Source organism: Nymphaea colorata, chromosome 11 (assembly GCF_008831285.2).
Source record: "Nymphaea colorata isolate Beijing-Zhang1983 chromosome 11, ASM883128v2, whole genome shotgun sequence".
In the NCBI taxonomy this organism is placed as follows: domain Eukaryota; kingdom Viridiplantae; phylum Streptophyta; class Magnoliopsida; order Nymphaeales; family Nymphaeaceae; genus Nymphaea; species Nymphaea colorata.
In genome coordinates this window covers 7,088,316-7,103,473 of record NC_045148.1, presented here as the reverse complement: position 1 = coordinate 7,103,473, position 15,158 = coordinate 7,088,316, and the positions used below count along the sequence as shown (strand labels likewise).

Genomic DNA, 15,158 nt, shown 5'->3' with positions numbered 1-15,158 from the left:
GACGTTGGTGTAAGAATATTTATTTGAAATCAAGAGAAAATGGCAGCCTCTGAATTAAGAAAATTTGTGCATATTTTAGTAATTTTTAAAGAAATAAAAGGGAAAACAGGAATGCAAAATAGTAGTATGGCAAAATTTGAGCATGTTTTTTTTTTCATTTTATAATAGGGTTTACTAATACGAAATGAATACTTTTAAAGGTACTCCCCTTATGAAATATAATGAAACCTGTGATAAGTCTTTTAACACTCAAAATAAAGCTAAGTTGGCTTCCTTGAGGCCCAGAAGTTAATTCTGCAGTCGCAAATGATATACTTCAAAAGGTATAGGTTACCTGTGTAGGAGAGGTTTCTGTTCTTCCAAGTTGCCAGGCGACAGTTGGCTTTTGCTCACAGAAGCCCAACCAATAATTTCCTTGGCCATTGAGGTCAGGACAAGGGTTTAAGTATAAGATTGCTCCTGACGTTTCACCTGAAATTTGACCACTGGTGCTGAACTTATGGCCGTCCAAATGTTCAGATCCATGACAGTTTCAGTGTTCTCGCACCCTATGTTCCCCATTACCCAAAAACATATAGTCAGCTCGACTCATAACACCTCACATGTGCAGATGACTATATGCTTCCCTTTGAAACAGTTATGTATTTAAGATTTTAAGACATGGTATCACGTTCTAAGATAGTCAGATAATATAATCTCTAAGATTTTTAATGAATATTAATGACAAAAATGTACCCTGTGTCTTGCTTGATACTAAGTGAGGCTCGAACCACAGAAGCCCTAGTTATCTAACCAGGGGCGGAGCCAAGGGGGGCTGGCAAGGGGCATGGCACCACCTTGAGCTTTTGAAAATTTAAATTTTATCGCTCTAAGGATGAAGGAAGTCCTGCTTGCGTGATTTGTTGAATAAAGCTCTAGGCTGACCTGTATATGATGGTTTGATGTGTGAATTATTTGATCTTTTGAGACAAAGTGAAGTAAACCAACCTTCTTGTGTTAACGTCCACAAAGATGTCATCCGATATTCTACATTTCCATCTGGTCGCCTAGAATATGCAATGATGTATCCAGTTATCTGTCATGTTCAATAAACAATGATAGGGCAAATATAGAGGACAAATATACAGCTTGAAGGATTCTGCAAGCGTTGCACAAACATGTGCTTGACCATTGCAAACTAGACTGAAGCTGCCATCAATTACAAAAAGATTTTACCCATCCAATCTTCAGGAGGAGTGACCTTGTAGTCCAGACATTACTTCTTCAAGGTGTTTCCGTTTGGCATGACATTGGTTACCTAAACTTAAAACTAAATTCCTTTACTGAATAGAGGATATAGAGGAACATAATGACGGCGAAAATGAAATAAAACTGACCATGTAAGAACTCAGACTATAAAAAGAGAAACCACAAAACCATGTTGTGTGGGTCCTAATGCAAATCAAAGAAAGCATCCAGAGTACAACTAGCTGCAAAACCAGCACGTTTCACCTTTCTTTTAGACAACTTTGGAAAGAGAGAATACGAGCATGTGAGAGTTTAGGGCATGATGAATGTGTCACTTCCAGAGGAAAAAGGAATGTGTAGGGGAGTATGAGTGCGTCGACCGTGTGTAAGAGAATCATGCGCTATTAGGCACAGCTGCACCTTGTCCTTCTTCAATATGCCTTTGCTTTGTGTTGTATCAAATATACTCCTCTTTGCATGTCTATGCTCCATGTGCATCTTTAGACATTACAATTGTTAAACGCTTAACTCTTGGCATCAAAATTCGTGGTCTTCAGAAAATATTTAAAAAGCCTGACCACAGAAATGCCAAAATGCAACTTCGAGGTGGAAGGTACAGATATAGAAAATTCCACATACCAATACAGATTGAATAAGGATCGTGAATGGAAAGGTGGTCAATGCAAGGAACTGGGTCAATGAGTCATTATCAAATGTAGTAAGAGATAAACTTCATCCCTTATAATGCCTGATGATGGTCATGAATCTAATGTTGGCTCTATGAAACAGTGAACATAATTTGATTATGAGGTCGGGGTGGGATATGTGCAATTTTCTAAATGCATAATTAACAAGTTATGAAGAAACAACAAAGGCCTTAGAAGAGCCACAACAAATAAATTATGTTAAACCCTCTCATGCTGGCCTCTGAAACATGCACCTTCTCATACATAAGAGCATCCGACATAAGTCCTGCTGAAAAAAGAAGCATGGTGCCAAATGACATTAAAGAGATCTTTACACGCCTGAGCTCGGACTGCCTACGAAGAATTCCCCTGAAGCTGGACATCATCTTCACAGTTTCCAGGATAGAAAGTTGATGCTGCTTAGCAGAGGATAGGAAAACAATATACTGAACCAATATACCAAGGTTGACTTTTGGGTGCACTAGAACCAGGACCGATTGTATGAGTACGGAAGACAAAAGTACTTATCCCACTGTCTCTTATCTTCATTGACGCTTACCTCAATAGTCACTCAAATGAGGGTTCAAATCAGTTCTCTTCTGTACTGAAAAGTCAGTCATCATGTTAAAACATTTGCAAAGTGCAAGCACAATAGGCACTGCAACTGCTAAAATAATTACACTTTTCAGAATGACTAACAAGATGCATGTGCAGACACTTAAACGCCTCACCTTTCACCCACCATTCTTAATAACGTTTCCAAAATCCTCTTATACTTCATCTTTAAGCCAAGTGGGTGAAATCTCCATATCCTTTTGATATGGAAATTATCTAAGCTGGAATTTTCAAATAAATGGTTTTGTCCCCATGTCTTCAGCTGTATCCACGTGCCATAACTTCTACAAAGCTTTCATCTCCCACAAAGAAATTCTTGAACACCGCTATCTAAACCAACTAAGCTACCTCCTGGTATCTTCTCCACCCCAGAAATCTGCATATCCTTTCTTAGTCTGTAAACGTCCTCCCACAACATAGCATCAGCATATATATTAGAGCAAGTCACATAAGTTGCACCAACAATACTTCCTGTTTCTTGAATATATTTCACAACTTCCTCAGCTATCTTAAACTGTCCATGAATTTTACATGAGTTTAACAGTGACCCCAACACAGAAGCACTAGGCTTCATGGGCATCTTTTGCACCATTTTTTGTGCTTCTTGTACTAATCCTGCTCGTCCCAGAAGATCAACCATGCAACCATAGTGCTCAACTGTTGGCTCAATCCCGTAGGATTCTGTCATCATGTGGAAGTAGTGATACCCTTGCTCGACCAAACCAGCATGACTACAAGCGGCCAAGACTGTAATGAACGTGATTTCATCTGGTCTAACCATGGCTTCCCTTTGCATCTCAGCAAAAAATTTGAGAGCTTGCTGGTTGCAGCCATTCAACCCAAGTCCTGATATAATTGCTGTCCATGACATGGCATTCTTTGTTGGCATTCTGTTGAAAACGTCAATTGCATCTGCTACATTTCCACATTTGCAATACATGTCTATGAGAGCAGTGTTCAAGTATAGGTCAGATATTTTGTTTCTATCCATGTAAAAATGCACCCATCTGCCAAGATCCAAGGCAGCCAGATCAGAACACAATTTAAGCAAATTGATCAAAGTGACTGCGTCAGGTTTTGCATTGCTTAACTGCATTTGCTGGAAAGCCTGTATAGCTTCATTGAATCTGCTAGAGCGAACATATCCCCCAATTAAGGAAGCCCACGAAATTTGATCTCTTTCTTTCATTTCATCAAACAATTTCTTAGCTGACTCCATATCTTCACATTTTGCATACATATCAACCAGTGCATTCTGCAAATTCTTACACAGTACAATATTCTGGCTGCGCATATAATCCAAAACCATGTTACCCATCTCAATATCCCTCAATTGGGTGCAACATGAAACCACCGATAACATGGTAATTTCATTAGGCATCAATCCACAATCTTTCATCAAGTCAAAAAGGATTAATCCATTATTTGGCTGTCCATTCCGTGCGTAGCCGGAAATCATCGCATTCCATGATGCAACATTCCTCACAGACATTTTATCAAACAGGTGTCGAGCAATATCGACTTCTCCGCATTTTGAGTACATATTGACAAGAGCAGTTTCTAAAACCAGATTGTACTCAATTTTCTCCAATTCTATCATGCCGTGAACCCATTTGCCGAGATCCAATCTCCGTAGCTGAGAACAGACCCCCAAAAGCGTGACCATGGTAATTTGATTAGGAGCAGAAATCTTGTCACATTTCATCATTTTGAACAATTCAAAAGCATACAACGGGCGATTGCTACGGGCATACGACAGCATCATGGTGTTCCAAGATACCGAATCTCTAAAACTAGAAGAATTGAACAGCTTCTCACATGTATCAACTTCACCAGTCGCAGCATACATGTTCATCAACGTGTTATGAACAAAACCATCACCATCAAACCCTGTCTTTATCACAAATCCGTGTATCTGAATGCCTTCCGTCAATGCAAATGAACGAGTGCAAGACTTCAATACAAATGGGTACGTGAAGTTATCCGGTTTCAAGGCGCTACCAACCATCTCCTTGAAGAAAAGGATGGTTTTGAAGGGGATTCTGCTTTCTGAATACCCTCTCATAACAACATTGTAGAGGTAGAGACTCGGATTAGGAACCTGACGGAGGATCCCAACGGCGTGGTCGAGATAGGCCACGCCGCAATTGATGTATAGCTGAGCGATAAGGGTGGCCATGTTTAGGGGTTGAGGATGAGGAGATAGGATGAAATGGGCATGAATTTGTTTCAGTTCGGCGATTCCCTGGCATCTCTTCAATAACCGCCGGAATTTCGATGCTTCTCCGGCCATTTTCCGGCCAGTCCTCTGGTTGACTTGTTATCATGTCGGGAGATTCTCAGTTTGGAAGCCGGAATTTCGCGCGAAGTGAACAATTCGTATCTCCGTCACCGATACCGCGGATGCTCTCCAATCCAACGTATTGCAGAGCGAAAAACACACCCCCCGTTCATCCCTGATACTCTCGGCATTCGACGGACCAAGAAACTCGTGGAAAGATACTCAAAAGACGTTTGTTGCCTGTTTGCATCAATCTTGAACAACTCCATTCCACAATTTTTCCAGAATCCCAGCGCGCTTGCGCTCGGCGAGTTCCCCGTTTGCGTCGCGTTGCAAATTAAAGGTCATGGAAAGTATCGCACTTTACCAACTATGGTCTTAACCAGTGTTTATCAAAAACAGTTTTTTCAGAAAGCCTAAGATATAAAGGATCGGAATTAGGCTCCATACATGTTCCCATATGAGATGGACTAAGGCGTTATTAATTAAAAAAATTAAATATTTACTATCATATTTGATTGGAGAAGATGACTTGTAAAAACATGACTTAGGGAGATGAGGTTATGATTGGTGTAGCTCCACTTGTGCTATAGTTAGTTAATGCAGTTTTAAATCACTTTTATATAAAAAAAAAACAAGATATTCAAGAGTGTAAATTCTTTTAGTAAGAAATCATAAACATGACTTCAGGAGATGAGGTTATGATTGATGTAGCTCGATCTCGTGCTATAGTTAGTTAATGCAGTTTACTGCTTTTATATATATATAAAAAAAACAAGATATTCAAACAACTTTTTAAAATATGAATAGCAATGAGCAAAATAAAAATACTTGAAAATTGTGTCACACATTGGGGAGACTAAGTTACATACGCCACCCGCATATGCTTTGGGTGGAGCCTACTGACAACATGTATATTTACTTTATGCCTAAACGTTATATATGCATATGTATGAGATAACAAATGTGTATGAAATACAAACAAATATGGGATAATGTTCATGAGATAACAAAAGATGTATGAAATAATAAACAAATAAATATATGAGATAACACCAAAAATAAGTATGAGATAATGTTTATGAGATAAATAATGATATAATAAACAAATGCATGAAATAACGCTAAATATAAGTATGAGGTAATGTTTATGAGATAATAATATATTTAAGAGATAATAAGATAATATATGAACGAAAATATAAGATAACACCAAAATATAAGTATAAAATAATGTTTATGAGATAACAAAAAATTTATGAGATAATGACATAATAGAGGAAATGTAAAAGCATGAGATAATATTTATGAGATTATAGAATATTTATAAGATAATGAATGGATGTATGAAATAACACTCAAGATAAGTATGAAATAATGTTTATGAGATAAGAAAATATTTATTAAATAATGAGATAAAACTATAAGCAAAACAAAAAAACAAAGATGGTTTTTTATGTTAATATGGATATATTGGTCATATTAATATGCATATACGAAACTAACAAATTTTACTTTTATTTTTATTGAATCTTCATTTTTTTTTACAGTTTTGTTTTTATCCTTACAAAAAGTTTCTTTTTGTATTAATTATAGGTTTTTTTTTTAATAAAATGATGCATAAAATTACATACATGAATGTGGCGTATATAACCCACCCTCTTTTCTGTGCCCTTCCACTACTTTTGTGAAGCAGGTACCACCGATTCCCATGATAAGATAAGGGAGAGTTTTCCACGAAAGGTAAAGCAAAAAAATCCGACAGTCTTCTCCTTTGGAGCTTGTGCTCTCTTCACCAAATTTTTGCAGCGGCATGAATGCACTCCTTGATGTTACGTTCATCTCAAAAAATAACATTAAAAAGCTGAAAACTATAGCATCTCTTACTGCAAAATGACAGATGACCAGTCGATCATATGGAGAACAATTTGTTTCAAACAATTTTACTGAGAAACAGATCACAAAAGCTGCAACTACAAAAACACGTTTATGACATGTTGGTTTCTATGTATCCCCAAGGGGGTTGATACAATGGTGGATACAAGAACTAGTTTCTATTTTGAAGCTTTATGACATTAACTATATTGTAAATAAGAAAGTGACTGATGTGCAAGTTGAAGAACGACAAAAACGACACCTTGAGACACCGAAAGCAGACCTTGTACCCTAAAAAGATAAATAGTTAGGTAGGGGTTTCGACTTGAGGCACCAAAACCCCAGTCACCCATTGAAAAACGACAAAAACGACACCTTGAGACACCGAAAGCAGACCTTGTACCGTAAGAAGATAAATGGTTAGGTAGGGGTTTCGACTTGAGGCACCAAAACCCCGGTCACCCATAAACTTGTTGGTCTCTATGTGAAAGTAGAGTCACAAGTTTGCAGCATGTTATGTCCATATATGCAAAGTATATATGCAAAGTATATGTATAATATTTCTTTCTCAATTAGTGTTTAAACCGTTCATATATTACAACCATTAAGGCAACAAGTAATTGCCTTTTACAGAAGAAAAGACCCTTTTTTCTGCATATAAATATCTCTGTCAAATGTATCACTTGTCCCGATAAATACGGTTTAGAAGACTACGCTTCACGTCGGTTTAGAAGACTACGCTTCACGTTTTGAATCTCAAAACTATGTGATACCATCGTTATTTGTTGTAGTTTAGCAGGCCTAGGCAATCTTTCCACGAACAATGCAAATTTCTTCTGGTGTATGAAAGCAAACAGACCAATTCTGGTCCATGCTTGACTTCCCATTAGAAGAGGACTTGAAGTGACAAATTTTATCCCGAAGCCTCCAGTTAGAGATGCTAAAGATTGTACTCTTGCAACTCCAAGTCCAGCCACTGCAAGCTGTTGAAATTGACTCCATCATGTAGAGCAGGAGAATTGCAGGACTCATCCAACATGTTGTCTACACATAGGGCAGGATCCATGTACTGTTAACCACTTATCAACACAGACCAAGTGAAAATGATGGCTGCATCTGGGTAAACTCCTGGCAATATCACCTTCTTCAAAATCCTATAGAGAGAGAGAGAGAGAGAGAGAGAGAGAGAGAGGATTAGAGTGTTAAATAGATCATTTGAAAGATTTATGGAGCTGCAACGAATTGGGCGATCAATTTGGATGCGCTTTTCTTGATATATATACGATCAATCACCTTTTCTAGTTGTGTCTAGAAAGTAGCAAAGTCATATTTCCACACGCCAAAGGATTTTGTTAAGAAGGTACCGCTGAAAGTTTTAAACCCTTTACGCACTTTCGGGTGAGCAAGGGGTATTAATCCCATCGCCCGAAAAAAGCTCGATCCCATTCTCTTTGCCTTCGGGGTCCTGAGCTGCGTCGGTGTCAACGATAGCAACGGTGCACCCTTCAGCTTGGATGCCGCGCCCTACCGCCTTAAGACACAGGAACATAACGTCCACGCGAATTGAACTAGAGAACTGTTTTAGTACAAACCCCTAACTCGATCAACTCCGCTATGCCCCTTGAGGCTAAACCCTTTACGCACTTATAACATGTCCCACTATCTTAAAAGCCAATTAAGAAATCGTGGACCACAATTCTTCTTTTCCAGTTCCGGTTAGAACCAGGTCGCTGTTTCAGATAAATTTAACCATCTGAACTGCTTCCGGAGAAAGAAAAGAGAAAAGGGGCATATTTTGCTGTGAAAAATGATTCAAGGGATTCTTTTTTCCTCTAGTTCAGTTAATTTAATTGGGCAAAGTGTTTCATTTTCCCATGAAAACAGCTTAGTTCTTAAAGAGAACGCTACCTGCAAACAAATAGCGCACGGCATCTCGTCTGCTGACGCTCTTATCTTCTCTTGGGAACTGATCACAAATTCCGGAAGCCTCTTAACTGACTCGGATTGCATCCCCTTCGTGCTGCCAAAGTCTAATAGACTTAGGTGGTCCTCAAAACTGACCTGCAGATACAGTTTCAACCATATAAGAGCTTGCGTAATTATGCACCAGTTACATACAGAAAACAAATATAGCCTTATGCTTATCTCAACAAGTTATAAATGTCATTTGAAATCAAATTCAGCTTCGATACTTAAGTGATGTTTTTTTAAAAGTGCATAACAATAGTTAAATTACAGCATCGGAAAAGAATGCTTCCTGAAGTTTTCTTAATAATTTCTAGTTGCACAGGTGCAACCACCGTTGATCACAACCTAGGAATGTACACATATATGGGTTTTCAAAACATAGCTACTTTAAAAAACTCTAGACTTTTAGAATCTTTTGTATCTTAACAAAGAAGAAGAAATCTTGCATTTCTCCGGCCGTTGAGATGCTCCAGCATCCCACACATGCATCATGCATCTGGTGAGAGGCCGGAGAGTCCGGATAGCCGGAGGATTTCAACTCCTCCTGTTGCAGGTTAAACAAGGCACCAGTTTGGGTGAAGAAAAAATAAAGTATTGGGCTTGGATGGGTTCTGATATATAAAAGGTAGAAAGGGCAATGAAGTGCGGACCTCCGCTTCATGGTCTGCCATCAATGCTTCGCCAACCCATTCTTGGAAAGCTTTTCCATTCACCAAGCTAAGAAAGATTTCCATCTGAAAGGGATCGAAAGAGAGAGAGATGTCATAACATGCTTAATAATTGCACTATATACATATATATTGGCAAAATTAAATGGTGACTCTAGTTAAGAGACACCTAACCAACTAACCAAGAATACACGCTTAAAAAGGAAAACAATGAAAAAAAAGTTGATAGATATTTTCATCATCTGTCTTGGTTTCAGACAAACGTCGTTGTTCGTTAACTTGACCCTCCCTTGCACCACATTTTCATGATCACGGTTGCTATATTTCTGGGGGGAGGGCTTACCAGGGACCAACGGCCTCGCCCGCTTGTTGCCTGAAGCATCTCCACGGCCAGGATAGTACCGCTGAAAGCTCCCATTCTGGCACCCTTATAGCATCCAACTCCCTTTACTGGACCAAGTACAGCCCCAGCAGCAACCCCAACAATTGCACCAGCTGCACAAATTAATTTCATAATGGTTATTGAACAATATTCCACGGAACTCTCTCTCTCTCTCTCTCTCTCTCTCTCTCTCTCTCTATATATATATATATATATATATATATATATATATATATATATATATATATATATATATATAGAGCAGTTGATCTCAGCAAAAGGGCAAAAAAAGATAGCAGCTGATATAACAGTTATCCCAGCAAGAGGGCAAAAGGGGGTAGCAGTTGATCCCAGCAAAAGGGCAAAAAGAGATAAGGAATTTGAAGCGAATAGAAACTGAAAAGGAAAAGCAAGCAACCATTTCATAATTAATGCCAGGTCATGCCTCATCATCTCCCGAAAGGCAGACCATTACTGTGTGATGCGTTGGATATCGATAGCGGTAGGTCATTATCCAGTTTTACCTCTTGTCTACACTGAAACTGTGGGCGGCCAATACCACTCACCACGTGCTAAATCTCTCTCCATTCTCTCGATATATATAACCTCTGAGTTCTTAGCCGAACAAATAGACATCTTCATCATTTTTCTGGTAAAAATAATTATTAATTTAGTTCAAACAGTCTTCAAAAGGATTTTTGACTTCTATTTGCCTTCAACTTCTTGGGTAGATGCTCCATTGTTTTCTTTTTCGATTGTTTCTTTAAGAAATACATTCAAGCATGAAAAACGCGAATTAGTTTTCTTTATGTGAAGAAGGTGCATAGGAAGAAAATGACCCGGATCAGATAGAGAGTGCACTCAAGCAGCTCATTCGAAGCTTAAACTGTCTGTAAAGCATTGCCCGGATCAGATAGAGTGCAGCATAATAGTGTCCCAGGGTGCAAAATATGATGCAATATTCATTTGAATGTTTTCATCCAAATCTTCTCCAGTCCAAGAAAAAATTGGTGTAGTTTGAAAAACTTTCAACTTTAATGTGGATCATCTAGACGCTGCAAACCTGCAAGGATGCTAAAGGAAACGAAAAAAGAAATTACCAATAGCAAAGATGCAAGTAAGTGCAGCAAATGCTGCCTTGTCGACAAATGTGGATATCAAGTATCCTATTCTCATATGGGGAGAGCTAGCGACCGACGTAGTCATCTCGACTGATATGGTGAAATCAGTAATGTGTCTTGTGCCCGGCACTCTTCTTACTGATCCACCTGAAAACTGAAAAGCCGATCTCAAGAAAATTTGAGTGGGAATAACAGATCAGAATTTCCAGATATTTTGGCTGAAACTGATCTAAGGGCAACGCAGTGCAGACAGTCCCTATAATTCTAAGAAGGCAAGAAGATGTACGACAGAATCGGTAATGCAAAGAAGAAAGGACAGAAGGAAAAAGAATTCCAAGACAATGGTTGGGGAAGCTCTGCCTGCCTTGTCTTATGGAAAAGTGAGCAAAAGTTGCATTTATAGCAGCAGGAAGAGTACACTGTACATTATTGTCGTTCAGTAACGACCTTCCTGAGATATTCAAAATTGACTTTTACAGTGTAAAAGTTCCTTCTGATTCCCAACATTCATCTTGTCTTGATTCCCTTTTCTTGGACTTCTTCTCCAAACTACTACTTTTTTCTATGTTCGTACATGAAACATGTAACCATAGATAACGGTCCCAGTTTCAACGTCTATTTATAAAGCAACTTGTGTTGGTCCCCGTAGTCATGTCATTCAAAGCTTTCTGTCTTTCTTTACATGTTCATTGTTTGTTATACATGTTGTTTAGGCCTTTAATGCTGCAGGAAAAACTGGACCCAAAGAGTCTTGAAAGTGCTGCGTAACCACTAAAAATTCGTGAAGCTCGTTGTTCCTGGATAATCTTGACCGCCCTCTCGTTCTGTCTACTTCTTGATTAAAGAAATAAGATAATGACATGATCATTGGAGATGGATATGTGCGATAATAAATGCATGCATTGCAGTTGGAATGTAATAAACACAAACTCAGTGGACCGCATGCATACATTATCTTGATTTAAGCAATTAGTGTTATAGGTGCTGATTGTCACAATCTGGTGGCCATGGGATTAGTGATAATGGTCCTAAGTTGGCATACAGACCACCTAGTAAGCCCACTTGTTTTGCCTTGAGAAGCTTTGTTATATATATATATATATATATATATATATATATATATATATATATATATATTATAATGGGTGCATATAAGTTAGGCGGGTATCGAGCTATTTATGAAGAAAAAGACTAGGGTAGAAGAGAAGAGCATCATTTAAACTGTAGTCTGGCAACACCCAGAAAATTTTCCTCTAAAATCAAGCTCATGACAAGGTTAGCCTAGACAACTAAGATGACTCAGGATTTTTCTTTTCTTGTACTTTTTCTATGCTTAAAAATTTAACAGAGCCACCCAAATGATTTTCTGAAAAGTATGCATTTATTCAGTTGAACATTAAAAACAATGAACCAACTCAGCGCATGATTTTGAACTTCCAAGCCATTTCATGGGTTCAAATGCTTAGTTTTTAACTGACGACCTAAATACCGGTACATACTCGGATTGCACATGAGTTGAACGGGCCGGAGTCATGATTAGTTTGAGATTTGTTTTGGAATTGAAGCCTGTTTAATCCAGAGCTATGAACCATTTCTTTACAAGACTCGGACAGTGACTGAGTGACTAGTTCAACTCAGCACCGCTTTGACAGCTATTATTTGAACTACTGACCACCTTGAACAGATCATCATCTTAATGGATCATGCGTACACTGGTGACAGACAACAACTGAGAAAGATTCTGCATGCCATGAGGAAAGACAAAGTCAGAAAGTGGCCAAATTGTGCACTTCCAGAGAAGATGAGAGAACTGCGTCAGATTAATTTGCTATTTTAAAGATAGAAGTTTCGAACTATCTTGTCAATGACTAACACGAAAGCTTTATGTGCAGAAAAATGAAATCAAGTTGGAAAATTTGCTTTTCAAACAGAATGAAATCGATCGTTGAGGTAATACTTAAGGAAGATGATAAAGCATTTATATTGAAAGATGAAAGAGAAATTAAGTAGGAAAAGGAATGCAACTTACCGAGCACTTGAGTCAATGAAGAAGCTTTATTATACTGAAAGTTGCAAAATAAGTAAATTTGACAATGACAACTGAATAGACAACATTACCCACACAGAGACACTAAAAGGAAGCACAAAATTCTTACTGGTGATCATCAATCCTTTCTAATGATTAGCTATGCCAAAATGACTGCATCAATCCTTTAATGAAACGAAAAGCAGTAAAAATGCTAGTTAATATCTACTCCATCACCAACTTGAATGACCAACTTCAAGTTTCAAGGTGGCAGAGTAGTTAAAGTCTTTCAAGTGCTTCCAAGCCGCACTTTCGCTGAAAACTTGGAACCACATGTTTTGGCAGGACTGGACGGCACTTTAGCTGAAAACTGGGAACCACAGATTTTGTTGGCAGCACTGAGCTTATTACATTTGTTTAATGTGAAACAATAATGGTTAAGCTTGCAAGTTGCAGTTTTTCTCAGACAAGCGGGGAGAGTTGTAATTGAGTTAAGTCTTTGGTCGATGTCCATGCAAGCACCATGAACCTCTCTTTATTGTTGATGTAGAAAGGGGAAGCCCCCTTCTCATTCTGTGATTGATAAAATTCTTGAGGTCCCCTTTCCTCCCCACTTTCTCAGCCCACAGGAAGCAGAGTCTGGTTTCAGCATTAAATAGAAATTTTACATCTTCTCCGAGTTTCTTGTCCTGTGTCATGTCTTCAACTCGAGTGGATCGCTTCCAACTGGACTACTACATCCTTAAGTTCCAGTACTCAAGGGCAGATGTTACATATATATTTTCATTTGTTATAGAACTAAAAATAAAATTCATAATGGATGGAAGTGTTTTTAATGATGAGAAGCACCATTCGGAGTAAGGTAACGTAGAGGGATGCACAAGATTCAAAAGCAATTTTCTGGTTTCGCTTTCATGACAGCCACAGATTCGAGCAATCCCGGTCTGATAGTTGCTCATGGACTTGCTTGATCTCAATCCGACCTGGGTACGTCCCCTGAGGTAGGTGCCCATTAAAAACTGAATGAGACATGGTCGTCACGGAAACAAGCTTGCGCTAGCTAGCAAATTTCCTTTTTCTTAATAACCACTCAACTTTTGATTTACGAATGCATCTAGTTAGCTTTGAGACGGTACAGATGCCTGCCTGAATTTATAAAATAATTCATAAGCACACCCTTCATGCATGAAAAACTTCAAAGCACCGACACATGTAAAATAACCATTCTGTTCTTAATAAAAAGCACTTTTATTCTTAACAATTAATGCACATTATATCCTTTTTATAATTGTTTTTTCTCGCGTTTTTACTTATCTGTTAAGTCTCATTGTAAAGAGAAAAGGCAGAGGAAGAATATATGTGAAAGAAGTGAAATTGCTGAGAAGTTAACTTGCGAAATATGATTCACGAAATGTACCTTTTAGGAAACATTTTCTTAACTTATTGAAGGTAATATAGTTTTGATAGTATATGTAAACACTTTTCATGCAAGAATGGACCATTTGTTTCTGAGAATTATTTGAACAACTTAGGCGTTTACTTCTCTCAGTTATTCATAAATATGTATGCCCCAGTTGATCAGTTGTAAATTTCTCAATCTTTTATGAAGAGAAGAGCAGGAGATGGAATACTGCAAATGATTTTGCAGGCATTTTGCTTCGTCAAACTTGTCATAATGAAGGTTTGTATTTTTCTTGGTAGGGGAGAGAAGTCCTCCTAAAGAGTGCAGAAACCACTTGATGAGTCTGCCTTGTAAGTGGTTAACGAATTTATAGGCAAGCCAGGCCAGCTACAACGCTGCTTTATGCGCACAATGAACACTACCAGGCAAAAGCTCACGGTACACCGCTACTGGGTGGGGATCACTTGATCCAGAGTCTTGACCGATCACCACCCACCATGTCCACCCACTTTGCCACCAGCTGTCCACCTTGCTCACATTACTGCCAGGAATTGATTCGAGTTAGGGAGCTGACCCCGCTGCTCCTATAACTGCATGCAACAGTGAGCCATGTTGATCTTTGTCGGCCATATACAACTCTAGTTGTTTTCAGGTGAGCGTGAGGCTAATTCTACCACTCGAGTGAAGGCTGGCGCATCCCCTTCTTCCCATTCCTTCAAGGATTTGGGGCTGCTTTTGGTGCCTCCGAATGAAGTCGCCACCATGCATCAATTTGCATATCAGTGATTTTTCCCCTCACTTTTACAGTACGTACGATTGACACGTTTGAAACGAGACTGGAGCTTACCAACCCTCCTCCCTACTAGCCATATATAAGTCTCGCAGTTACTTATGCAAACTTTAGTGT

The 15,158-nt window shown here is 38.6% G+C and overlaps 2 protein-coding genes across 2 annotated transcripts; both read right to left on the bottom strand.

Annotated features, from left to right (window-relative positions):
* Positions 1-1,982: 1,982 nt before the first annotated feature.
* Positions 1,983-5,163, bottom strand: LOC116263766 (pentatricopeptide repeat-containing protein At1g11290, chloroplastic-like). Its single transcript, XM_031643546.2, has 2 exons — positions 3,620-5,163; positions 1,983-3,535 (listed from the first exon to the last, which is right to left on the bottom strand). The coding sequence occupies exons 1-2, from the start codon at positions 4,819-4,821 to the stop codon at positions 2,824-2,826; spliced, it is 1,914 nt and encodes a 637-aa protein (XP_031499406.1). The 5' UTR covers positions 4,822-5,163; the 3' UTR covers positions 1,983-2,823.
* Positions 5,164-7,267: 2,104 nt separating this feature from the next.
* On the bottom strand, positions 7,268-11,180 carry LOC116264719 (NEP1-interacting protein 2-like). The gene is made up of 5 exons (XM_031645076.2): positions 10,803-11,180; positions 9,664-9,815; positions 9,303-9,386; positions 8,593-8,745; positions 7,268-7,838 (listed from the first exon to the last, which is right to left on the bottom strand). Exons 1-5 carry the CDS (start codon positions 10,906-10,908, stop codon positions 7,713-7,715), a joined length of 621 nt encoding a protein of 206 aa, XP_031500936.1. The 5' UTR covers positions 10,909-11,180; the 3' UTR covers positions 7,268-7,712.
* Between the last annotated feature and the right edge of the window lie 3,978 nt (positions 11,181-15,158).

Bases quoted from the DNA above. Each gene is read 5' to 3' on its own strand.
- LOC116263766 (XM_031643546.2), bottom strand. From the start codon at position 4,821: ATGGCCGGAGAAGCATCGAAATTCCGGCGGTTATTGAAGAGATGCCAG. The intron at 3,536-3,619 runs GTTAAGCAATGC...GGATCTTGGCAG, and splicing joins CAGGCTTTCCAGCAAATGCA to ATGGGTGCATTTTTACATGG.
- LOC116264719 (XM_031645076.2), bottom strand. From the start codon at position 10,908: ATGACTACGTCGGTCGCTAGCTCTCCCCATATGAGAATAGGATACTTG. The intron at 9,816-10,802 runs GTAATTTCTTTT...TAATTTGTGCAG, and splicing joins TACTTGCATCTTTGCTATTG to CTGGTGCAATTGTTGGGGTT. The intron at 8,746-9,302 runs GTCCGCACTTCA...CTGTATCTGCAG, and splicing joins TGGCAGACCATGAAGCGGAG to GTCAGTTTTGAGGACCACCT.